General features: G+C 36.5%; 1 protein-coding gene across 6 annotated transcripts in view; it reads left to right on the top strand.

Moving 5' to 3' along the window:
- gucy2d (guanylate cyclase 2D, retinal) overlaps positions 1-19,472 on the top strand; it is a 37,773-nt gene extending 18,301 nt beyond the window's left edge. For 5 of the 6 annotated variants that reach the window (XM_087251162.1, XM_087251164.1, XM_087251163.1 and 2 more), the window contains 7 exons: positions 59-251; positions 4,081-4,255; positions 4,827-4,925; positions 7,685-7,779; positions 12,621-12,706; positions 12,806-12,894; positions 18,261-19,472. In XM_087251162.1, the coding sequence (XP_087107288.1) occupies positions 59-251; positions 4,081-4,255; positions 4,827-4,925; positions 7,685-7,779; positions 12,621-12,706; positions 12,806-12,893 (736 nt within the window). In that variant the 3' untranslated portion in view covers position 12,894; positions 18,261-19,472. 6 annotated transcript variants of the gene reach the window in all.
- The last annotated feature ends 246 nt before the right edge of the window (positions 19,473-19,718 follow it).

Genomic DNA, 19,718 nt, shown 5'->3' with positions numbered 1-19,718 from the left:
CGTTTCTCCCTGGATTTCCCGCTCTTCTAATTTCTCACACTGCTGCTCTGTCTTTCAGGTCGGTGGCCTTGGCATTAAAAACAGGGAAGCCAGTGAAGCCAGAGCATTTCGCTGAAGTCACACTGTATTTCAGTGATATCGTGGGTTTCACCACCATCTCTGCCCTCAGTGAACCCATCGAAGTGGTCGATCTGCTTAATGACCTCTACACACACTTTGATGGAATCATCGCTATCCACGATGTCTACAAGGTTTGATGAAGGTTTTAATCTTTCTTTTATAGACTTCAGGGAACTAAACAGACAATATTAATATCACAGTATTAGATTAAAGGATTTTTTCCACATCCTTTCTTTAGAAGTTGCCAAATGTACAACCCTGTACCTTACAGTTTCCACCACATATTAACCCTTGTTGAATATCAAAAAAGAAGGCTGTGAAAAGACTTACTTTATTGGAAAACTTTAGGTTTGCTCAAAATGTTAACAGTGCAGTTTTATCAAAAATATATTTGATAAGCAAATATAATGAATTATATTTTATCAAAATGCTAATGAAGTATTATAATACTTCATTAGGATGGCAGTAATTGTGGCAATAATAGTTTATGATTTTAGTGCACCTGGTGACAAGGAACAGGAAATTGTTCAACCATGATATCCTGTTTTACAAGTCTATACATATTACATTAATATTGGGTAAAACAAAGCTAAACTCATTATTCACAATGGAAAGAGCAAAGAACTGAGCTCTGATTTACAGCAAAATTGAAAGTCTTGACATGGCCAAGTATGGTGACCAATACTAGGAATTTGTGCTCTGTATTTAACCCATACAAGTGGGTGGTGAGAGCGCTGGTTATTCCCTTGTACCACCGACAATCCCAGAGCCAGTACTCGAACCTGCAACCTTCCGATCACAAGTCCAACTCTCTAACTTTTCCAAAGGAGCTTCACAAAAGGGGAAGGTGACTATAATGCAATAGCAAAACCACTGAAAGCTTCTGTCAGCTGGAAGTGTTATGAATCAGTTTGTAAGAGAAAGTGTGTTTCTTTCCCAACAAAACTGTTAGGAGAAGATAGTTGGGTCAGAAAGTCTCCAAAACTACAATCCAGTAGTCGCCAACATCACCACACATAGTTTAATAGTCATCCAAAAACAACTTGAGGGTCTTTCTTTTTTTGTTAATATTATTATGCACAAAATGGTTAACAAGGTTCCTTTCAGTTTAACAGATGTCAAAGTGAAGTTTATAGACTAATTTCGAGAGGATCACGTGCTTATGACTGCTAGCGGCTGGATCCGCATTATCCAATTCACATGCTTCAATCAGACGACACCTAAACTACTATAAATACCCTGGGTTTCATTCCACTGCAATTTTCGTTTTGAAGATTTCCTCTTCCACCCCTACTCCTCCTTCCTAGATGGGTGACACGGTGGCCCAGTGCGTAGCACTGTTGCCTCACAGCAAGAAGGTCTCTGGTTCCAGGCTTTACCAAACCAGCAGACATTTCTGTGTGGAGTTTCCACTTACCCCCCATGCTCACGTGGGTTTCCCCTGGGTTCCCCAGTTTCCTCCCACCATCCAAATACATGCAAATTAAGTCAATTGACTAATCCAAATCGGCACCATAGACATACTCCTAGTATATAGTTATCTCCAAGAGCAATCACTTACTGTTCATTGGTTACTTTCAGCAGGGGAGCTCCCGAGATCTACCTGAGCTCAAACTCCCCTCCTGCCTTGCAACGGGAGGGAGCCCCGGGCTCGAGGATCATGAGCTCAGGGCTCTCTTTCGGGACAGCATGCCAAACAAGCTTTATAATCAATCATCAGCTAAGTGTGAACTCTTGAATAGATGTCCAAACAGCATCTTGGCTTAAACAAGGCTATATTTGGGCAGTCATTGATAATCAAATAGACATCTCACAATAGTCCAAAAATAGACTTGTCAGCAAATAAGACAGGAATGAGTGACTAATTTTGGCGCCCTTGTTAAATATGGCCAGCAAGATTAGAAAGATTAGATAGACTTCACATCGTGCATTCGTACATTCCTATCTGTTTGATGACTAGTAATCTTGCTGACCTAACAGCCTTCCTTGCTCATATTTACCAAGAGTGCTAATATTAGTGGAGGACGCTGTATACTCATAAAAGCTGAGCAGTAATGCCTTAAAGGTACATAAACTCACCGGCAACTTTATTAGGTACATCTGTCCAATTGATCGTTAATGCAACTCAATGCTGCAACTCAATGCATTAAGGCATGTAGACATGATCTGCAATTCAAACTGAGCATCAGAATGGGAAAGAAAGGTGATTGAAGTGACTTTGAACATGGCATGGGTGTTGGTGCACGCACAACCATATACAGGGTTTATATAGAATGATCCAAAAAAGAGAAAGTATCGAGTGAGAGACAGTCTGTGGGCGCAAATGCCTTGTTGATGCCAGAGGTCACAGGAAAATGGCCAGACTGGTTCTAGCTGATAGACAGGCAACAGTAACTCAAATACACCACTCCTTATAACCAAGGTATGCAGAAGAGCATCTCCGAACGCACAACACGTCAAAAATTAAAGCGGATGGGCTACAGCAGCAGAAGACCACATCAGGTGCCACTTCTATCAGTTAAGAACAGGAGGCTACAGTTCACACAGGCTCACCAAAATTGGACAATAGAAGATTGAAAAAATTGGGTTTGGATTGGTTTTCCGCTGTGACATTCAGATGGTAGGGGTCAGAATTTGTCGTCAACAACATGAAAACATGGATCCATCCTACCTTGCATCAAAAGTTTCGGCTGGTGGTGTAAAGGTGTGGGGGATATTTTCTTGTTACACTTGGTAATGTAATGTAATGTGTATTTATATAGCGCATTTATTGTGTATGGCCATACACCCAAAGCGCTTCACAATCATGAGGGGGGTCTCTCCACATCACCACCAGTGTGTAGCATCCACTTGGATGATGCAACGGCAGCCACAGGACAACAGCGCCAGTGCGCTCACCACACACCAGATATTGGTGGAGTGGAGAGACAGTGACCGAGCCAATTAGGTGGAAGGGGATGATTGGGAGGCCATGATCATATGGGCCGCTAGAGGGACTTTGGCTAGGACACCGGGGTTACACCCCTGCTCTTTCACAAGAAGTGCCATGGGATTTTTAATGACCACAGAGAGTCAGGACCTCGGTTTAACGTCTCATCCGAAAGACGGCGCCCACTGACAGTGTAGTGTCCCCTTCACTTTTACTGGGGCATTAGGACTCACATAGGCCTCAGGTTGAGCACCCCCTGCTGGCCTCACTAACACCACTTCCAACAGCAACCTGGTGTTCCCTAGTGGTCTCCCATCCAGGTACTAACCAGGCTCAGCCCTACTTAGCTTCAGTGAGTAACCGGTCTTTGGCTGCAGGGTGATATTGCTCTGGCATTTGACTTTGGGGCTATTAGTACCAAATGAGCATCATGTCAATGCTACAGCCTACCTGAGAATTGTTGCTGACCATGTCCATGCCTTTATGACCACAGAGAACACATTTTCTGATGGCTATTTCCAGCAGTATAACACGGCATGTCATAAAGTGTAAATCATCTCAGACTAGTTTTTTGAAAATGACAATGAGTTTATGTACTCAAATGGCCTCCACAGTCACCAGACTCAATCCAATAGAGCCCCTATTGGGATGTGGTGAAATGGGTGATTCGCATCATGGATGTGCAGCCGACAAATCTGCAGTAACTGTGTTATGCTATCATGGTAATATGGACCAAAACCTCTGAGGAATATTTCCAGTACCTTGTTGAATATATGCTATGAAGGATTAAGGCAGTTCTGAAGGCAAAGGGGGGTCCAACACGGTACGGTGTACCTAATAAAGTGGCCGGTGATTGTATTAGTAGTACCTGTTAAACGGGCACCATGACAGCAAAAATTCATAAATAATTTTCCTTAAGAAATTATTTTTGTCTTCAAATTGAACTGAGATATACTTTAGTTTTAGACCAATAGCACATAAAACCAGTTCTGCAATTCACAGGGAACATTTTGTGTGTTGTATCTCAACAGGTGGAGACTATTGGTGATGCGTACATGGTGGCATCAGGAGTTCCCAATCGCAATGGTACCCGCCACGCTGCAGAGATGGCCAACATGTCCCTGGACATTCTCCACTGCATCGGTACATTTAAAATGAGGCACATGCCTGACGTCAAAGTCAAAATTCGCATTGGACTCCATTCTGGTGAGAAAAGCAACAGTTGTATTTCACTATGTGCTCAAATCTGAATTTTCAGCACTGTTACTCCAGTTTTTGGTGTCACATGACCAACCCATGGCATGCTAATGGTCTAATCTGATTCAATGATCTATGCTAACCTAAGCTAAAGGTGCTCTTGGCATACCCAGAAATCATCTGAATGAATTCAAAAAGGTTAAACTCCACTCTTAACTGTAGTGGAATGATAAAATGACCCCATTTCCAAAAAGATGTTCATTAAATTTAAATTTCATTATTTAAATCCATTATCAAACAAACCATTTCCTTTTTGTATGGGATTTTCACTGACAAAAACGGCCCGGTCTTACATCAACGCACTGAACATAGTGCTAAATGTAAATGCGTATTTACACTTGATCCTCTGATAGCGGTGTATTCCTAGAACAAGTGAAATGTAAATCCCAGGCATAATCCAATTAACAGATTCATCCAATTAGTAAGCACAGTGTCGCCTCTGTCCCCCTTCCCACAATTCAACTCATGCTGTTCTCCACACAAGTGTAAAGTCAACCTCATTCTCATGTGTGTGTTACAGGTCCAGTGGTCGCAGGTGTAGTTGGCTTAAAGATGCCTCGATACTGTCTGTTCGGGGACACAGTAAACACAGCCTCCCGAATGGAATCCACAGGGTTGCGTGAGTAACACCGACTAACGTTTCGTGTTGAATATGTATGAGCACGTGCACAAGTCAGATAGTAACCGTGTCAGCGATTGTAAACGTCTCTGAAGTCGTGATTCCTGGAACTTGTCTTTGCGAAGGATCAGTTTGAAGACTCAGTAGTTGTGCATGTGTGTGTGCTGATCAGCGAGTGCATGTCAGTGAGAAGCTCAGAGGGCTTAAAGTGCAGAGTTCCTAGTAAGCTTTTAAGAGTATAAGCCAAATTAGAAAGAAAATTCTGCTTTAAAGCTAATGTCCTCTTAGGACTCAGCCTCCGCTATCACCCTGAACTGTCTCACCTTTAATCAGACCTTCTTCCATATTTAGCCCAGAAAGGTTACTTGGTGTTTCGTGCTGAAGAAGAAAGTTTGAAACATGATAAAAGGTTTGCTATTGACTTTAAAAAAGTATGTACAGTAAATTGAGTGGCAAGGATGCATTTGAGTTTTCAAAAGTGACAGTAAAGACATTTTAAAATCGATAAAGTTTTCATCTCTTCTTGAAAATGCAGTTCTTTTTAATATTATATTAGTTAATAAATTCTTAATAAAATATTTAAATGTTTCCAGCTCAACAGTTTCAACGTTGACATAATAAATTGATAGTCATAAATGAGCAGCAAATTAACACATTTGAATGATTTCTGATTGATTTAATGACACTGAGTTATTTTAAATTGTGAAACCATTTCACAAATAAAAATACACCAATAGAAAACATTGCAGCTGCAAATGTGTCAATCGCATAGATCAGGGGTGCCCAAACTTTTTCTTATAAAGGGCCAAAAGCCAAACTTAATTGAGGGATGATGTGGGCTAAATATATACCAAACTGAATATATCACATGGTATAACATTAACTTGACATTGGTTATATTTAAATTTATTCAGTATTATTTAAAAATAACTAGAAAACTTGCTTTTAATCATATTAATTATTGGAGTATAATTTTTAACATTTTATGATAAACATATTATTACAGTAACAACTCATCTCATTTATACCGCAATGGAAACACTGCTGAAAACACTAGTTGACCTGTGCCTTCCTTTGCCTTGATTTGCTCTCCAATGTCGTGTACATCAATTTTTGTCAAGAGACTGTATTTACATAATAAAGTCTGCTTCATTTACAAAATGTAATTAAAACATTAAATCTCAGTTGACTTTTTTGTAAATCATCAATAAAACAAAGAAACAAAGGGTTACGTTCATTCACCCCAACCTCATGCCCATCATTCTCCCTCTCTTTTCAGATGGGATAGTGGGTCAAATCAAAGGTTACTGGCCCTACTTTGGGCATCTCTGGCATAGATAATCTCCTTGACTTGGTTTGGTTTGTTTGTGTTGGATAATTGAAGATTTCGACAAACATAATAAAATAATTAGTGCCTAATTATACCAGATTAGATCTTACAAGCAAGCAAAGAAAACCTACATCTAGAGTTTGTTTACAGAGCAGAACATTTTCAAAAATCCTAACCCTAATCCTAAATAAAAGATTTAAGATATTTTCATAGGTCTCAAATCTCGTGCTGTCTAATTACATTTTGTGGATGAAATGGTTAAAGCAGTTGGGCAGATTATCTACAGTAAGTGACAGAAAGTCGTGAAGGATGTGGTGGAGTTTAGAGCGAACTGTCCAGTCCGTTTAGGACAACGCTGCCATCTAGCGTTTTCTCAGGAAACACCATTACTTTAAAGCAGGTGTGCCCAAACTCTTTCTTATGAAGGACCAAAAACCAAACTGGATTCAGGGTGTGAATATCAAATGTAAATATAAAAAACTATTACATTAAAGCTGCCTTAGTAATTTTTTATTAATATTATAAAAAATACTTTAATCATTCATTCATTCATTTTCTTGTCGGCTTTGTCCCTTTATTATTCTGGGGTCGCCACAGCCGATTGAACCGCCAACTTATCCAGCAAGTTTTTACGCAGCGGATGCCTTTCCAGCCGCAACCCATCTCTGGGAAACATTCACATGATACACTCATTCACACACACACTCATACACTGCAGACAATTTAGCCTACCCATTTACCTGTACCGCATGTTTTTGGACTGTGGGGGAAACCGGAGCACCCGGAGGAAACCCACGCGAACGCAGGAAGAACATGCAAACTCCACACAGAAACGCCAACTGAGCGACGTTCTTGCTGTGAGGCGAACGTGCTACCCACTGCGCCACTGCGTCGCCCATACTTCAATCATATTGATAATAATTATTATTTTTTTTTATATTTTTAATGAACTTCTTATAATAAAAACATAAGCAAACACATTTATAACACAATGGTGTTCAATGCTAAAAACATGAGTCAAGCTGAACCTGCCTTTGTCTTGATTCGCACATCAATGTCTTGTGTATTGTCTTTTATCTTTGAGTGACAGTATTTACATTTTTAAAAATCTGATTCATGCACAACAATTAATTGAAACCTTTCATTTCAGTTGACTTTTTTTGTAGTTCAACAATTAAACAAACAAACCAACAAACAAAAGGTTACGTTAAATAAGAAATGATGATCTCTGTTGAAGGCATTTGCCCCAGCCCTCATTCTAAAGTTTTTCTCACATGGGATGGTGGGCCAAATCAAAGGTTACCATAGGCCAACTTTGGTCATCTCTGCTTTAAAGTGTATTTCTGCAACACACGTTCATGATTTCTGTTTGAGATCCCCCGTATGTGCAGATGTTTTCTGTTAATTTGTGTTTTCCCTGTTTCTACAGCTTACAGAATTCATGTCAACCAGAGTACAGTTGATGTCCTAAACAGTCTCAAACTTGGCTACAAAATAGATACTCGGGGCAGGACCGAGCTCAAGGTATGAAAACACACACACGCGCTGACGTGTTTCTTCAGTTCAGGCTCTTTTACCTTCAGAGAAATTATTTGGATTGAAATGACTATACCTATAACTGTGATCTAAACAGAAAGTACAATAACTAATTCAATATTTGTTGAGAGAAAATTATTATATCATAATCACATCACATGATTATATAACTTACATCTGTTCCAATGTTCTGCCATCATCTCAGTCACATTTTTTTCTTCTTAAAGGGATAGTTCACCCCAAACTGAAAATTAGGTCATCATTTGCTCATCCTTCAATTGCTCCAAATCTGTTTGATATCTTTATTATGTTGAACACAACTGAAGAAAGCAGAAAATCGCGAAAATTGTACTTTTCCTACAATGGTCAATGGTTACCGGTTTCCAACATTCTTTAAAATATCTTCTTTTGTTTCCGACAAAGAAAAAGAGAAAAACACATATTTGACACAATTTGAGGGTGAGTAAACAGCAAACAAATATTCATTTTAGGGTGAAATATCACTCCTAAGTTGTACTTAGTATATAAGTAAAGCATATATAAATATAAGTTATATATTAATCACACTTCAGAACTGTGCAGTACGAGATATATGGGGAGAAATATGTGAAATACATGTGGGCAAATACCACATAAATGCTAATGAAATAAAATGAAAAAAAATCAATGCAATGGTTGATCAATAACATACAATCTCTTTCATTTGGTTAACTAGTGTTGTCCATTTTTAGTTTTCTAAAAGAATAATAAAACAGTTATTAGTGCTTTGTAATACAGGAAGGCTTGTATCTTACAAGTCAACACAGAAAATCCCAACTACTCAGGGCTGTAATGTACTAAATGTTTCTCCTTTGCATTTTGAAATGTGTCAAGTACAGGCAACAACACTGTCAAAACACTCTTACGAATTGGCTAAAAATGCTGTATTATGCATCCGGTCAGTATCTTAAACAGCAAACAGTCCACTGGCCTGTTGCTTGAATCCAACTGAGCGAACTCCCGTTTACAGAGTAGGTTTAAAATTTACAAAACCAAACAAACCCACATTGGTTAAGACTGTTAGGTTCAGTGGTTTCACAATGCTTTGATATAAACGTCCTCTCTTATCTCAGGGTTCAATCCAGAGTTTATTATTAACTCTGGACCAACTGAAAGTGTGATGCCTGCAGCTTACAGACAAACTTAGAAAACATAGAGAGTCAGTTTGATTCATTTCTCACACTTCACATCTCTGTTGAAGAGAACAGATATTGATATGTTGATATATAATATCACTGTAAACTGATTTAATATGGCTTTTATGGGTGACTTTACTGCAAATAAAGAACTGAGCATTTGAAGTGGGTCCAAACCTTTCATGAAAGTTGTCCTAAAACTATTAAACACACATTCTTGTCTTAGGACAATTTTGAAAAATTATTTTGATCCACTTCAAATGTTGATTACTGTACACTGTATATACTGTATACTACTGTATGCTTTATATAGGGGTGGGGTAAAATATTGACACAGTACAGTATCATGATATTTTCCATGACTATATTGGACAGATATACGGAAGTTTACATCAATATAACAGCAATTCTTTATTATATTATTTGTATAAACAATTTGTGTAGTGTTTTTATTATGATAATTTTACTATATTATTTGTACTTATTTATTATACTATTTACTATAAAATCCAAGTCCACTAGATGGTGGTGTTGAACTTGATTTTTATTTTTCTGAAGAGCTGGGTCACCTTCAGCATGCAGTAAAGTTAGTCAAATAATGAAAATGCAGCATCTCAGAAAGATGCATACTACATTTATGACAGATTTTTATGATAGTGACAAACAGTTTTTCTGCTTGATAATCCCATTTATCCAGCAGCAATAAAAAAGAACTGATGTTTCTGTTTAGTTAAAACAGACATTACTGAAAGATCTCATTTTAAGTATACAAAAAAAGTATATGATGTTGGAGAATACTGAAATATATTCAAAATCGCAACAACAATGCATCATGACATTGACACCCCTAATATATATATATACCTTAAAGTGGGAGGGACTTAAACCACAAGTCGGTTGGGTTTAGGTGGTGTAGGTGGAGCAGATATTAATAAAGCACATCAGGTTACTGTGAGGTTGGGTTTAGGTTTGGTGTAGGTGTAGACATTCACAAAGCACATTATTGGACTCTGTGTCATGTACAAGACATTAAATAAATAAAAAAATTAGATTTGTACAGCCAACTTGGAGCTTGAAGGCTCTCCCATTCGGAGATGGCTCTAACCTTCGTTATACCCTTCTCATTTAGTCTGTGTCTGTTGTTTATGTTAACTAGTATTTGAAACAGAAATGTGCGCACATCTTAGAAGGCTCAAAGGCAGGTGCTCGATCATAAATAAACACAGTAGCAAAATATCAAAAGAAAATTGGCACACTGGCACTTTAGCGCTCACATTTTTAAAAATATTGAAACGCTTCGACCTGATGAAGACCATGTAGGTCGAAATGTTGTGATATTATAAAAAAATTTGAGAGCTAAAGTGTCAATCTGCTGATTTTCTTTTAATCTTTTGACAAGTATTTGCACAAATATTTAAATGGAAAACATGATGCATATTATTACACACTAAAACCTTTTTTATTAAATCACATGTTTACACTAACATAAAAGCCAATCAGTCACAAACCTGCAATTTAAAAGCTGTTTTTTGAGTTTTACTCCCACAAAACATTTTCCAACTCAAAAGAAGTTAAAATGGTGTTGGGTAAACACCTCATAAATATGATCAATCCAAATACTGCAAATAGCAAACTGCAAAAGCTAAAGCAAAAACTACTCAGTTGGCTAATTATTCAATCAAGCAACCACACCCTTTAGTCTGGTTTAGTCTGGACCTCTTGAGTGTGTTCTCAGAGGTCCAGACTAGCACAAAGCCACTTGGATCAGATTTGTGAGTGGTTGTTGCTAGAAACGAGAATTATTTATAATAATTATTAAATTACCCATGACATTGTGTGTTATTAACATCTACCTCTACTCCAAACCTAAACCCAGCTGTCACAGTAGCATAGGTGTGTTACTGTAATGGTGTCCACTAAGTATTTGATCAGTATTTGATTTGACCAGATCCTGTACATCATCATGCTACAGACTGCAGCAAGGACAACATGGCATTTTTAGCAAAACTAGAGTAAAATGTATGTTTTAAGGGTACTTTAACACAACAATGATTTCATCAAAAAAGGGTCAACTTTTGTGTTTTGTCCGTTCATATGCACAATTTCAATGTAGGTGATCTGATACTCTTGTCAATCTATTGAAAATGTTACATCCAAAGATGTTACAAACAAGCAACAGCAGAGTGCTGTATTTCTTTAGTGATTTTAGCAGATAGCCTGTTGTGTAATTCAGCATTTTAGTCATTTCTGGGTGTCTGTGTGAACAAGGTTTGTTTTGACAACATTGTGACCTATATGAGAAACATTTCAAAAATGCTAAATATTTTTTTCACTAAAAGTTAAGTGAACATACCCACAGAGAGTTCTTTTTTTTTACAACTGGGAAGCAAAGTGTCAAACAAAGTTACTTTTAAAGCTTATTGCAATCTTAATCTTTTCAAATAAGAAGCAAAAATTATACTTTCCTTGTAACAAAACACTTTAAACAAATGTTAGTCACATAATATGAACCTTTTGTTATGTGCACTTAAGTCGCTGATGCTGTTTTGCAGTTTCAAAATACACCACATTTCAGAATGTGTGTATAAAAAAGCCTTTTCTGCAATGCACTGATGTTGTGCAGTTTCAAAATATACGAAAAGAACATATCTGAAATTAGAAGTACCCTATGAGATGTCACAATGCACTGATCTTGGTATGACTTGGTAAATATCTACTTAGGTGTTTTATGATACAAACATACTGTATAGGACATACAAAGTTAAACAGTTTAAAACAGGTTTATTGGTCAGTTGCACAGTATTCTGACCACTGCTGCTGACAAACACATTGACGTACAAATAAATCAATGAGAAGACAAATCTAAAAGAATCTAGTTTTGGACAGAGTAGATCAATTGTAAGGTTAATTAATAAGAATCTTTTTGCTTAAGCCAAAATGTTCATTGACTAAAACTATGATTTAGAAGACTAAAATATGACATGGCATTTTTTCTGTGCCAATATTAATTGTCGCTCTGATTAATTTGTAACATTTTATAAAGTTTTTTTTTTTAATTTTTTTTATGTACTTTGCCTGTACATTTTTTATATGTGTATACAGGATGTGAGTGTGTGTATGTGTGATTTGATTGACAAACTGACAAAACATGTTCTTATTAAATGACAACTTATTTACATTATGGGATGTTTTTTTTTATAAGTTGTGTACATTTTAAGACTTTTTATTTAAAAAAACACACAAATGTTATACACATACTGTTTACAATATGGAATGCAAAAACTTTGAAGCTCAATGTCTCACAATCATTCTAAGCGCAGATAGAACCTTATAATTCTAAGGGGACGAAATGCCAAACTTTGCTACAAACAAATCTACCCACATGTACCAATAAATTAACTGAACTGAATTGATGGCATTTTATGTCAAAAGACTAAAACTAAATTAAAATTTGTTGGCACAATTGACTCTGCCTTAAAAAGTAACTAAGTATATGTAGTTACTTTATTTGAAAAAAAAAATATTAAGATTGTAATCTAGTACTTTTAAAAGTAACTTTACCCAAAACTGAAAGCAAACACCCTGGAAACACACACTAGACTACACAGTACAATGCTTTTGAAAATCCTATGAGCTCCTGTCTTTTTCTTAAAGGGTAAAGGTGTAGAAGAAACATTTTGGTTGGTTGGGAGGGATGGATTTGACAAGCCGTTACCTATACCGCCAGACCTTACTCCTGGGTGAGAACTAATCTTCATTTACATTTGATCATGTGTATATTGTAAGCAGTAATCCTCTCAGTGTGATGTGTTGACAAATTGCTTTATGTCGTCACAAAGGGCGAGCAACCATGGTATCAGCTTGGATGAGATCCCGACTGATAGGCGACAGAAATTCTTGGATCGACAGAAGAGGATGGGCAATTGAGGTAGAAAACAGAAACATTTCTGGGACTTCATCCACATTTTACATTGACTTGTTAATTCTGGCAAAATAAAGGGATAGTTCACCCAAAAATTCTAAAACAAGGAAGAAGATTTTTAGCTGAAATAGTGGCCCATGGTGATTTATAGCATGCTAATAAGCCACTGGCATGTTGAGAATAAATAAATTATATACAAAATGCGTTGACAAAATATTGAGGAAGCAAAATTTTCTTCTATGCCAGTGGTTCTCAAGTGGTTTTGCCATGACCCACACATTTTCCACATTCAACTCAAGCACCACCTTAATCTTATTGACACACACATGAACATTAAATTGTTTTTTGATACAATAAAATAAACAGACAAAAAAAACCCAAATGTTATTAAAAAAATTCATGTTATGAGCCACATAGTCAAAATGAAGGTGCATGCTGGTTATTTTCCTCCCAATTCATAATGAAGTGACGCGCTGTGTGTGTGCTGCCGCATCTGTGTGTGCAGTTGAGGAGTGCGCTGTGAGCAAAGAATAACAGCTGACAGGTCAGGAAAGTTAATTCTCCAGCACTGTGTGTGCCGCCTCTCTGCCGCCAGTGAAATCACTCTGTTTTAAGCATCTCTCCCACTGAAAATGAACCAGACCCTTGCGAATGTTACGTCCCATCTGAAATGGCCTTTAAGGGAACATGTCTTTCTCGCGTACATGAATCACATCTGACAAGAAACATCACTGGCTTTCAGACACATCTGTCAAAATCTAAATTTACAACCCACTCAGCGACCCATAATGCTTCTGCAACCCACTTTTGGGTCATGACCCACAAGTTGAGAAACACTGATCTATGCGAAAGAACATTTTTATAACACTATTACTTTTATTTCACAGCTTCGACACGACAGTCTGGAGCTTTCTGTTAAATTATGATGTATAAACAGACGCAAATGCACACATAAGCTGATGCTGGAGATGCATATATATGAAAGTTATATTCACATATAACTTTATCTCTTTTTAGGTAAGTTAGGATTATTACATTTGTTTCTGTTTTGCTTAATAGCAAAATATTGAGAGATATTTTTTGAGAAATTGTTATAACTTTTCTTGAAAGTCAAGTTTACATACAATAAGATTTTTATGCCTCTGAAAAAGCTCAGATGATTAGATGATACAAAGGTTTTGGAAGTTTCTGACTGGCTATTTGACAACGTTTGAGTTAATTGGAGGCACAACTGTAGAAAAGTATTTAAGGAAAACCTCAAACACACTGCTTCCTTGTGTGACAACATGGGAAAATCAACAAGCCAGGATCAACAAAAAACCCAGATTACAATTTGCTTAATTACACTGGGAAAAAGAATCATTTTTGGAGACATGTCCTGTGGTCTGATGGAGCTAAGATTAAACTGCTTGGCCATAATGACCAGTGTTACATTTAGAGGACAAAGGGGAAAGCTTACAAGCCTAGGAAAACCATCCCAACTGTGAAGGATGGGGGCGGCAGCATCATGTTGTGGGGCTGTTTTGTTGCAGGAGGGACTGGTCTACTTCACAGCATAGATGGCATCATGAAGAAAGAAAATTATGTAGAAATACTGAAGCAACATCTCAAGACATCAGCTAGGAAATTAAAACTTGGCGACAAATGGGTCTTCCAAACAGACCATGACCATAAGCACACTGAAAGATTAGTTAAAATGTGCTTTAAGGACAACAGAGTGAATGGTTTGGAGTGGCCAACACAAAGCCCTGATCTCAATCCTATAGAAAATTTGTGGGCAGAGTTGAAAAAGCTTGTGTGAGCAAGACAGCCTACAAATCTGACTCAGTTACACCAATTCTGTCTAGAGGAATGGGCCAAAATTCCTTCAAACTATAGTGAGAAGCTTGTGGAAGGATACCCAAAACATTTAAAGTTATAAAGTTTAAAAGCAAAGCTAAAAAAATGGAAAAGTACAAAACAAGGAAATTTATGTAAACTTTTGACTGTCTAGAAATAAATAAAAATCTCATTATGTCTCATTATTCTATGTAAATGATTTAATAATCCTAACGGACCTAAAATAGTAAACGTTTAGTATGATTTACCATCAGACATTTTATTAGATGGTTATGTTCCATTTCTAGTGTAAACTTTTGGTTTCAACTGTATATATACACATCGTGTCTCAAATAAAACCAAGCAAAATTATTTCTGTCAGAATTTCATTAAATTACCTCTAACTTTATTATATTTTGTAATTATATGGCAAATAGATGAAATTACAATATATGTTTACGTTTTTAGTGGCACAATGGGTAGCAAACATGCTGGATAAGTTGGTGGTTCATTCCGTGGTGGCGACCCTTGATGAATAAAGGGACTAAGCCAAAAAGACAAATCATAAATGAATGTATACGTTTTTCACCTCACCTAATTTATATCACTCGTTACCTTTTTCTTCTTAGTCTTCTTGGCTCAGTGTCATGTCTTTGACAGTGGTGATATTTTCAACAGAACAGCCAGTGCGTGGTCGACCACTCCCCGCCACACAACATACTGATTCATTCAGAAACACCATTTTACTTTAATCTTTACGCAGCTAAAAACAAATTCATCATAATTCATTATCATTACGTCATTGTCAAGGAAAGTAAATAAAAGGATTATTCTAATGCACATATTGCGTTGTTATTCCTTTACAAAATGTAGTCATTCTTTTTCCTGTAGTCTTATTTTTGTATGATTAGTATTGCTTGTTTTTTTGAGACATGGTATCTAATAGGGTTGGGCGATATTGCAAAAAAAAATTAATTATCACTATATCATGTTTTATATCATTCGGTTTTGATAATTAATGAAAAAAAATTTTAACAATACATTTAGAAATATTAGGATTTTTTAAACCCCTTTATTATAATTTATTAACATTACTAAGACACAACAGTCAAAAACTTAATTTAAACTTATTTAAACAAAATATCTGATTTCTTTATAATAAACTTCAGTGTCAAAGAGACTCAAACTTTATGAATAAATTGTTATGGAATGGTAAAGTGTAAACGATGAACGATCAAAGCAAACATTAAGATGTGAATAATAATGAGACAGTAAACCTCAAACTGTGTAAACAGAACGAATTATGATAATCAAATTTGAGCCTTAAAGTAAAGGAACAAACCATCATTATTCAAATTCATACTGCATTATTACAAATTGTGAAGTTGAATGACTACATTACTCCCTATGCTAAAAACTCTCAGATGGGGTGCTAGTGGCTGGGATGCACAAGAAAAGAAACCAAAAAGCCACTCTGGCGACATCTTCACACCTTTTTATTTACAATCTCACTGCTGCTAGCCACCGCACTCATTTCCACATGTGTTGTTATTCTGACCTGAAATGACAAGCTCTTGCACGTGGTTTCCTTTACCCTTTTTTATGGCGTCTCTCATAACCATCAACCATTTCCTCAAAGGATGACAAATGGAAAAACCATTTGCTGCAGCTCCGATACAAGTTTATGAAGAAAAGTAAAAAGCATGCAGTGTTTGGGTGTGCTGTGTTTGTCTGAGGTAATTAGTCTACCGTTACTAAAATGTATATATTCCAAACAACATGTGAAGCAGATTGGTTAGTTCTACTTACATGAATCGTGTTGCGCTCACGGCATTCTGAAAAGTTCCAATGTTTTCAACTAGATGTGCCTGGAAATGCGCGAGCATAACTTAATTGGAAATTACTTACTTACACCCTACGTTTACTATCATTGCTTCCAAGGCACGCGCTCAGCAGCCACATTTTAATAAAACTATATCGCTTCATACAATTTTTATCGATATTGACAATGGTGTTCGGTCAGTAAATACAGATACTGATTTTATCGGCCAGCCCTAGTTTTTATATATATATATATATATATATATATATATATATATATATATATATATATATATATATATATATATATATATATATATATATATATATATATATATATATATATACATACATACATACATAAATATATATTGTTGAAGTCTGACAGTTGAAGTCAGAATTATTAGCCCTCTTTTGATTTTTTTTTCTCTTTTAAATATTTCCCAAATGATTTTTAACAGAGCAAGGAAATTTTCACAGTATGTCTGATAATATTTTTTCTTCTAGAGAAAGTCTTATTTCGATAATCTACAGAACAAATCACTGTTATACAATAACTTAACCTAACCTTATGACCTAATTACCCTAACCTGCCTAGTTCACCTTATTAATCTAGTTAAGCCTTTGAATGTCACTTTAAGCTGTATAGAAGTGTCTTGAAAAATATCTAGTCAAATATTATTTACTGTCATCATGGCAAAGATAAAATAAATCAGTTATTAGAAATGAGTTAGTAAAACTATTATGATTAGAAATGTGCTGAAACAATCTTCCCTGTTAAACAGAAATTGGGGAAAAAAAATAAACAGGGGCCCTAATAATTCAGGGGGGCTAATAATTCTGACTTCAACTGTATATATATATATATATATATATATAGGGGTTGCCACAGCGGAATGAAGCACCAACTTATCCAGCATATGTTTTACCCAGCGGATGCCCTTCCAGCCACAACATAACACTGGGAAACACTCATACACACAAACACGGGGAGAACATGCAAACTCCTAAAAGAAATACTAACTGACCCAGTTGGGGCTCAAACCAGCGACCTTCTTGCTATGAGATTATCTTGCTACCCATTGCGCCACCGTGACACCCCTATATATATATATATATATATATATATATATATATATATATATATATATATATATATATATTTATTTATTTTTTTTTTTTTTTTTTTGCTTTTTGATCAAGGCACAGTAGCACATGTAAGGAAAGACAAAAAACTGTACTAAATAGGAGAAAATTCTGGATGTTTTCACATTTTTATATGTTGCAGCATCCAGTCTGTGGGTCTGTGGAGACCCCGGATTAATAAAGGGACTAAGTCGAAAAGAAAATGAATGAAAGAATGAATGAATGAATGATTGAATGAATGAATGAATACAACAAACAGTATCAGCTCATGTGTGAGTTTACATCAGCGCATATACAATATTGGGTGACAGGAAGCTTTCTGTCCAGAATGTTGTTAGACAGGAGCCACAGGAATCAATTCTGTTTTGCCTGTAAATGTTTTTTTTACTCTCAAAGTGCCTGTAGCTGTAGACTTGCATTTTAATAAACAGCATGGACCACAATTTCTCCTAAACAAAATGTCTCCGATGTTGTAGTGAATAAATGCATTCAGATATACCGCAAATGTTCATTTCTAGGTGAACCGTCCCTTTAAGGTTGTTAAAACTTTTGTACTCATGCTGTTCTGTTTCTGTGCCTTCCAATAGGTTGTGATGCTCATGTTTCTGCACCAGCCTATCGAGTTAGGAGAAAGTGGGGCAAGGGGATGAAAAGGGTGAATTGAGGTGTTCAAAAACCCCTCGGCTACCCTTTTTCTACTTAAATACATTCCCGAAAAAGAATGGAAAGCCCCACTAGGACATCTGACAAGAACACAAACATATGAACTCTGAACGCCAGCCTGTCAAACCCACCGGCTCAACAAGACGCCATGTACCAACTGCTATGGATGGATACAGAGGACTCTTTGACATTTGTAAAGAGTTTATAATGCAGGTTTATTCCACTAAATTAAAGACACTGCTGAGATAATCGCTCATCGAGAGAGAGAATGAGAACAGCAGCACACGGCTGATTCATCTCTGCAGTTCTACGAAGATATGTTTTCTAAATTACTTTGTTGTTTATAAAACAAAAGAAAAAAGGAAAATTGACACGCTCGTTTCTAACGGCAGCAGATCAATTTAGTTCATCAGAAATAACGCCAATGATATCCGTGTATTGAAATTATTTAAAATACCGTGTTGATTTTGTTTGCTAGGAGTATCAGGCTTTAATAACTAGGTGTTAGTTCAGACAAGAGCTTCTTCACATTCTTCACATTTTCGTTTCGAACTGTTTGGCCTTCATAGGAAATGACATGCATTCAGAGCAGTTTTCATGGCCAAGCAAACCCGGGGTCACATGACAGACAATTACTCGCTTTCAGGCGAGTAGCTCAACTCCATTGTCCTCTTTGAGTTAAAGGTAAGAGATACTTTAAAAAGGAAAATCGTGAGCTGAAACTGAAATGGTCAGGTTTATAATGGCACGCTGCATTATCCTGATACTCGGCACATTCCATGCATAATATCCTGATGTCAAAGTCCTGAAATATAACCAAAGAGAAGCGCATATCAGCAAGTTCTCCAAAGATTTTCTCTGTGCAATTTTGCCTGCTCATACCGTCTGTAAATATATTCACCCCCATAGAAAGGGGCATTATTTGACCATTATTTGGGGATTTTTAAAACGTGTGGTTTGGATATCTTCTATTCAGATACGAGGTTGTGGCACCTGTGGATGACGCTGTCACCTGATACCTAAACCACAATCTTGGGAGCTACTGTCTTGGCAGAATGTAGCTGAATTTCAATTGTAAAACTCACCATTTTATCTTGTTGTCTGTGATTGTGTAAATAAAAGCTGATTTTAGTGAGTGTGCAGATTCTTTCTTAGTGTTTAGTGGATAGATGTGCTTATTTAGTGTCATGGTGTCGTCTATATTCAAAGCAAAAGGTTTATTTATTCACTTCAGATGTTCAAATGATACAAGAAGCGTAAGTATTGCTAGTTCCAGAGCTTAATAAGCATTAACAAAAGGGTCAAGTGATTTGTTTGTTTGTTTGGACAGTTTTAGATAAGGTAAAAACACACAAAAAAGTATTGGGATATATTTCTTCCAC

The sequence above is a fragment of the Danio rerio genome, chromosome 5, assembly GCF_052040795.2.
Source record: "Danio rerio strain M-AB ecotype USA chromosome 5, GRCz13ab, whole genome shotgun sequence".
NCBI classification, from domain to species: domain Eukaryota; kingdom Metazoa; phylum Chordata; class Actinopteri; order Cypriniformes; family Danionidae; genus Danio; species Danio rerio.
Note: the sequence above shows the minus strand (reverse complement) of the source record. Positions and strands in the feature narration are given on the sequence as shown.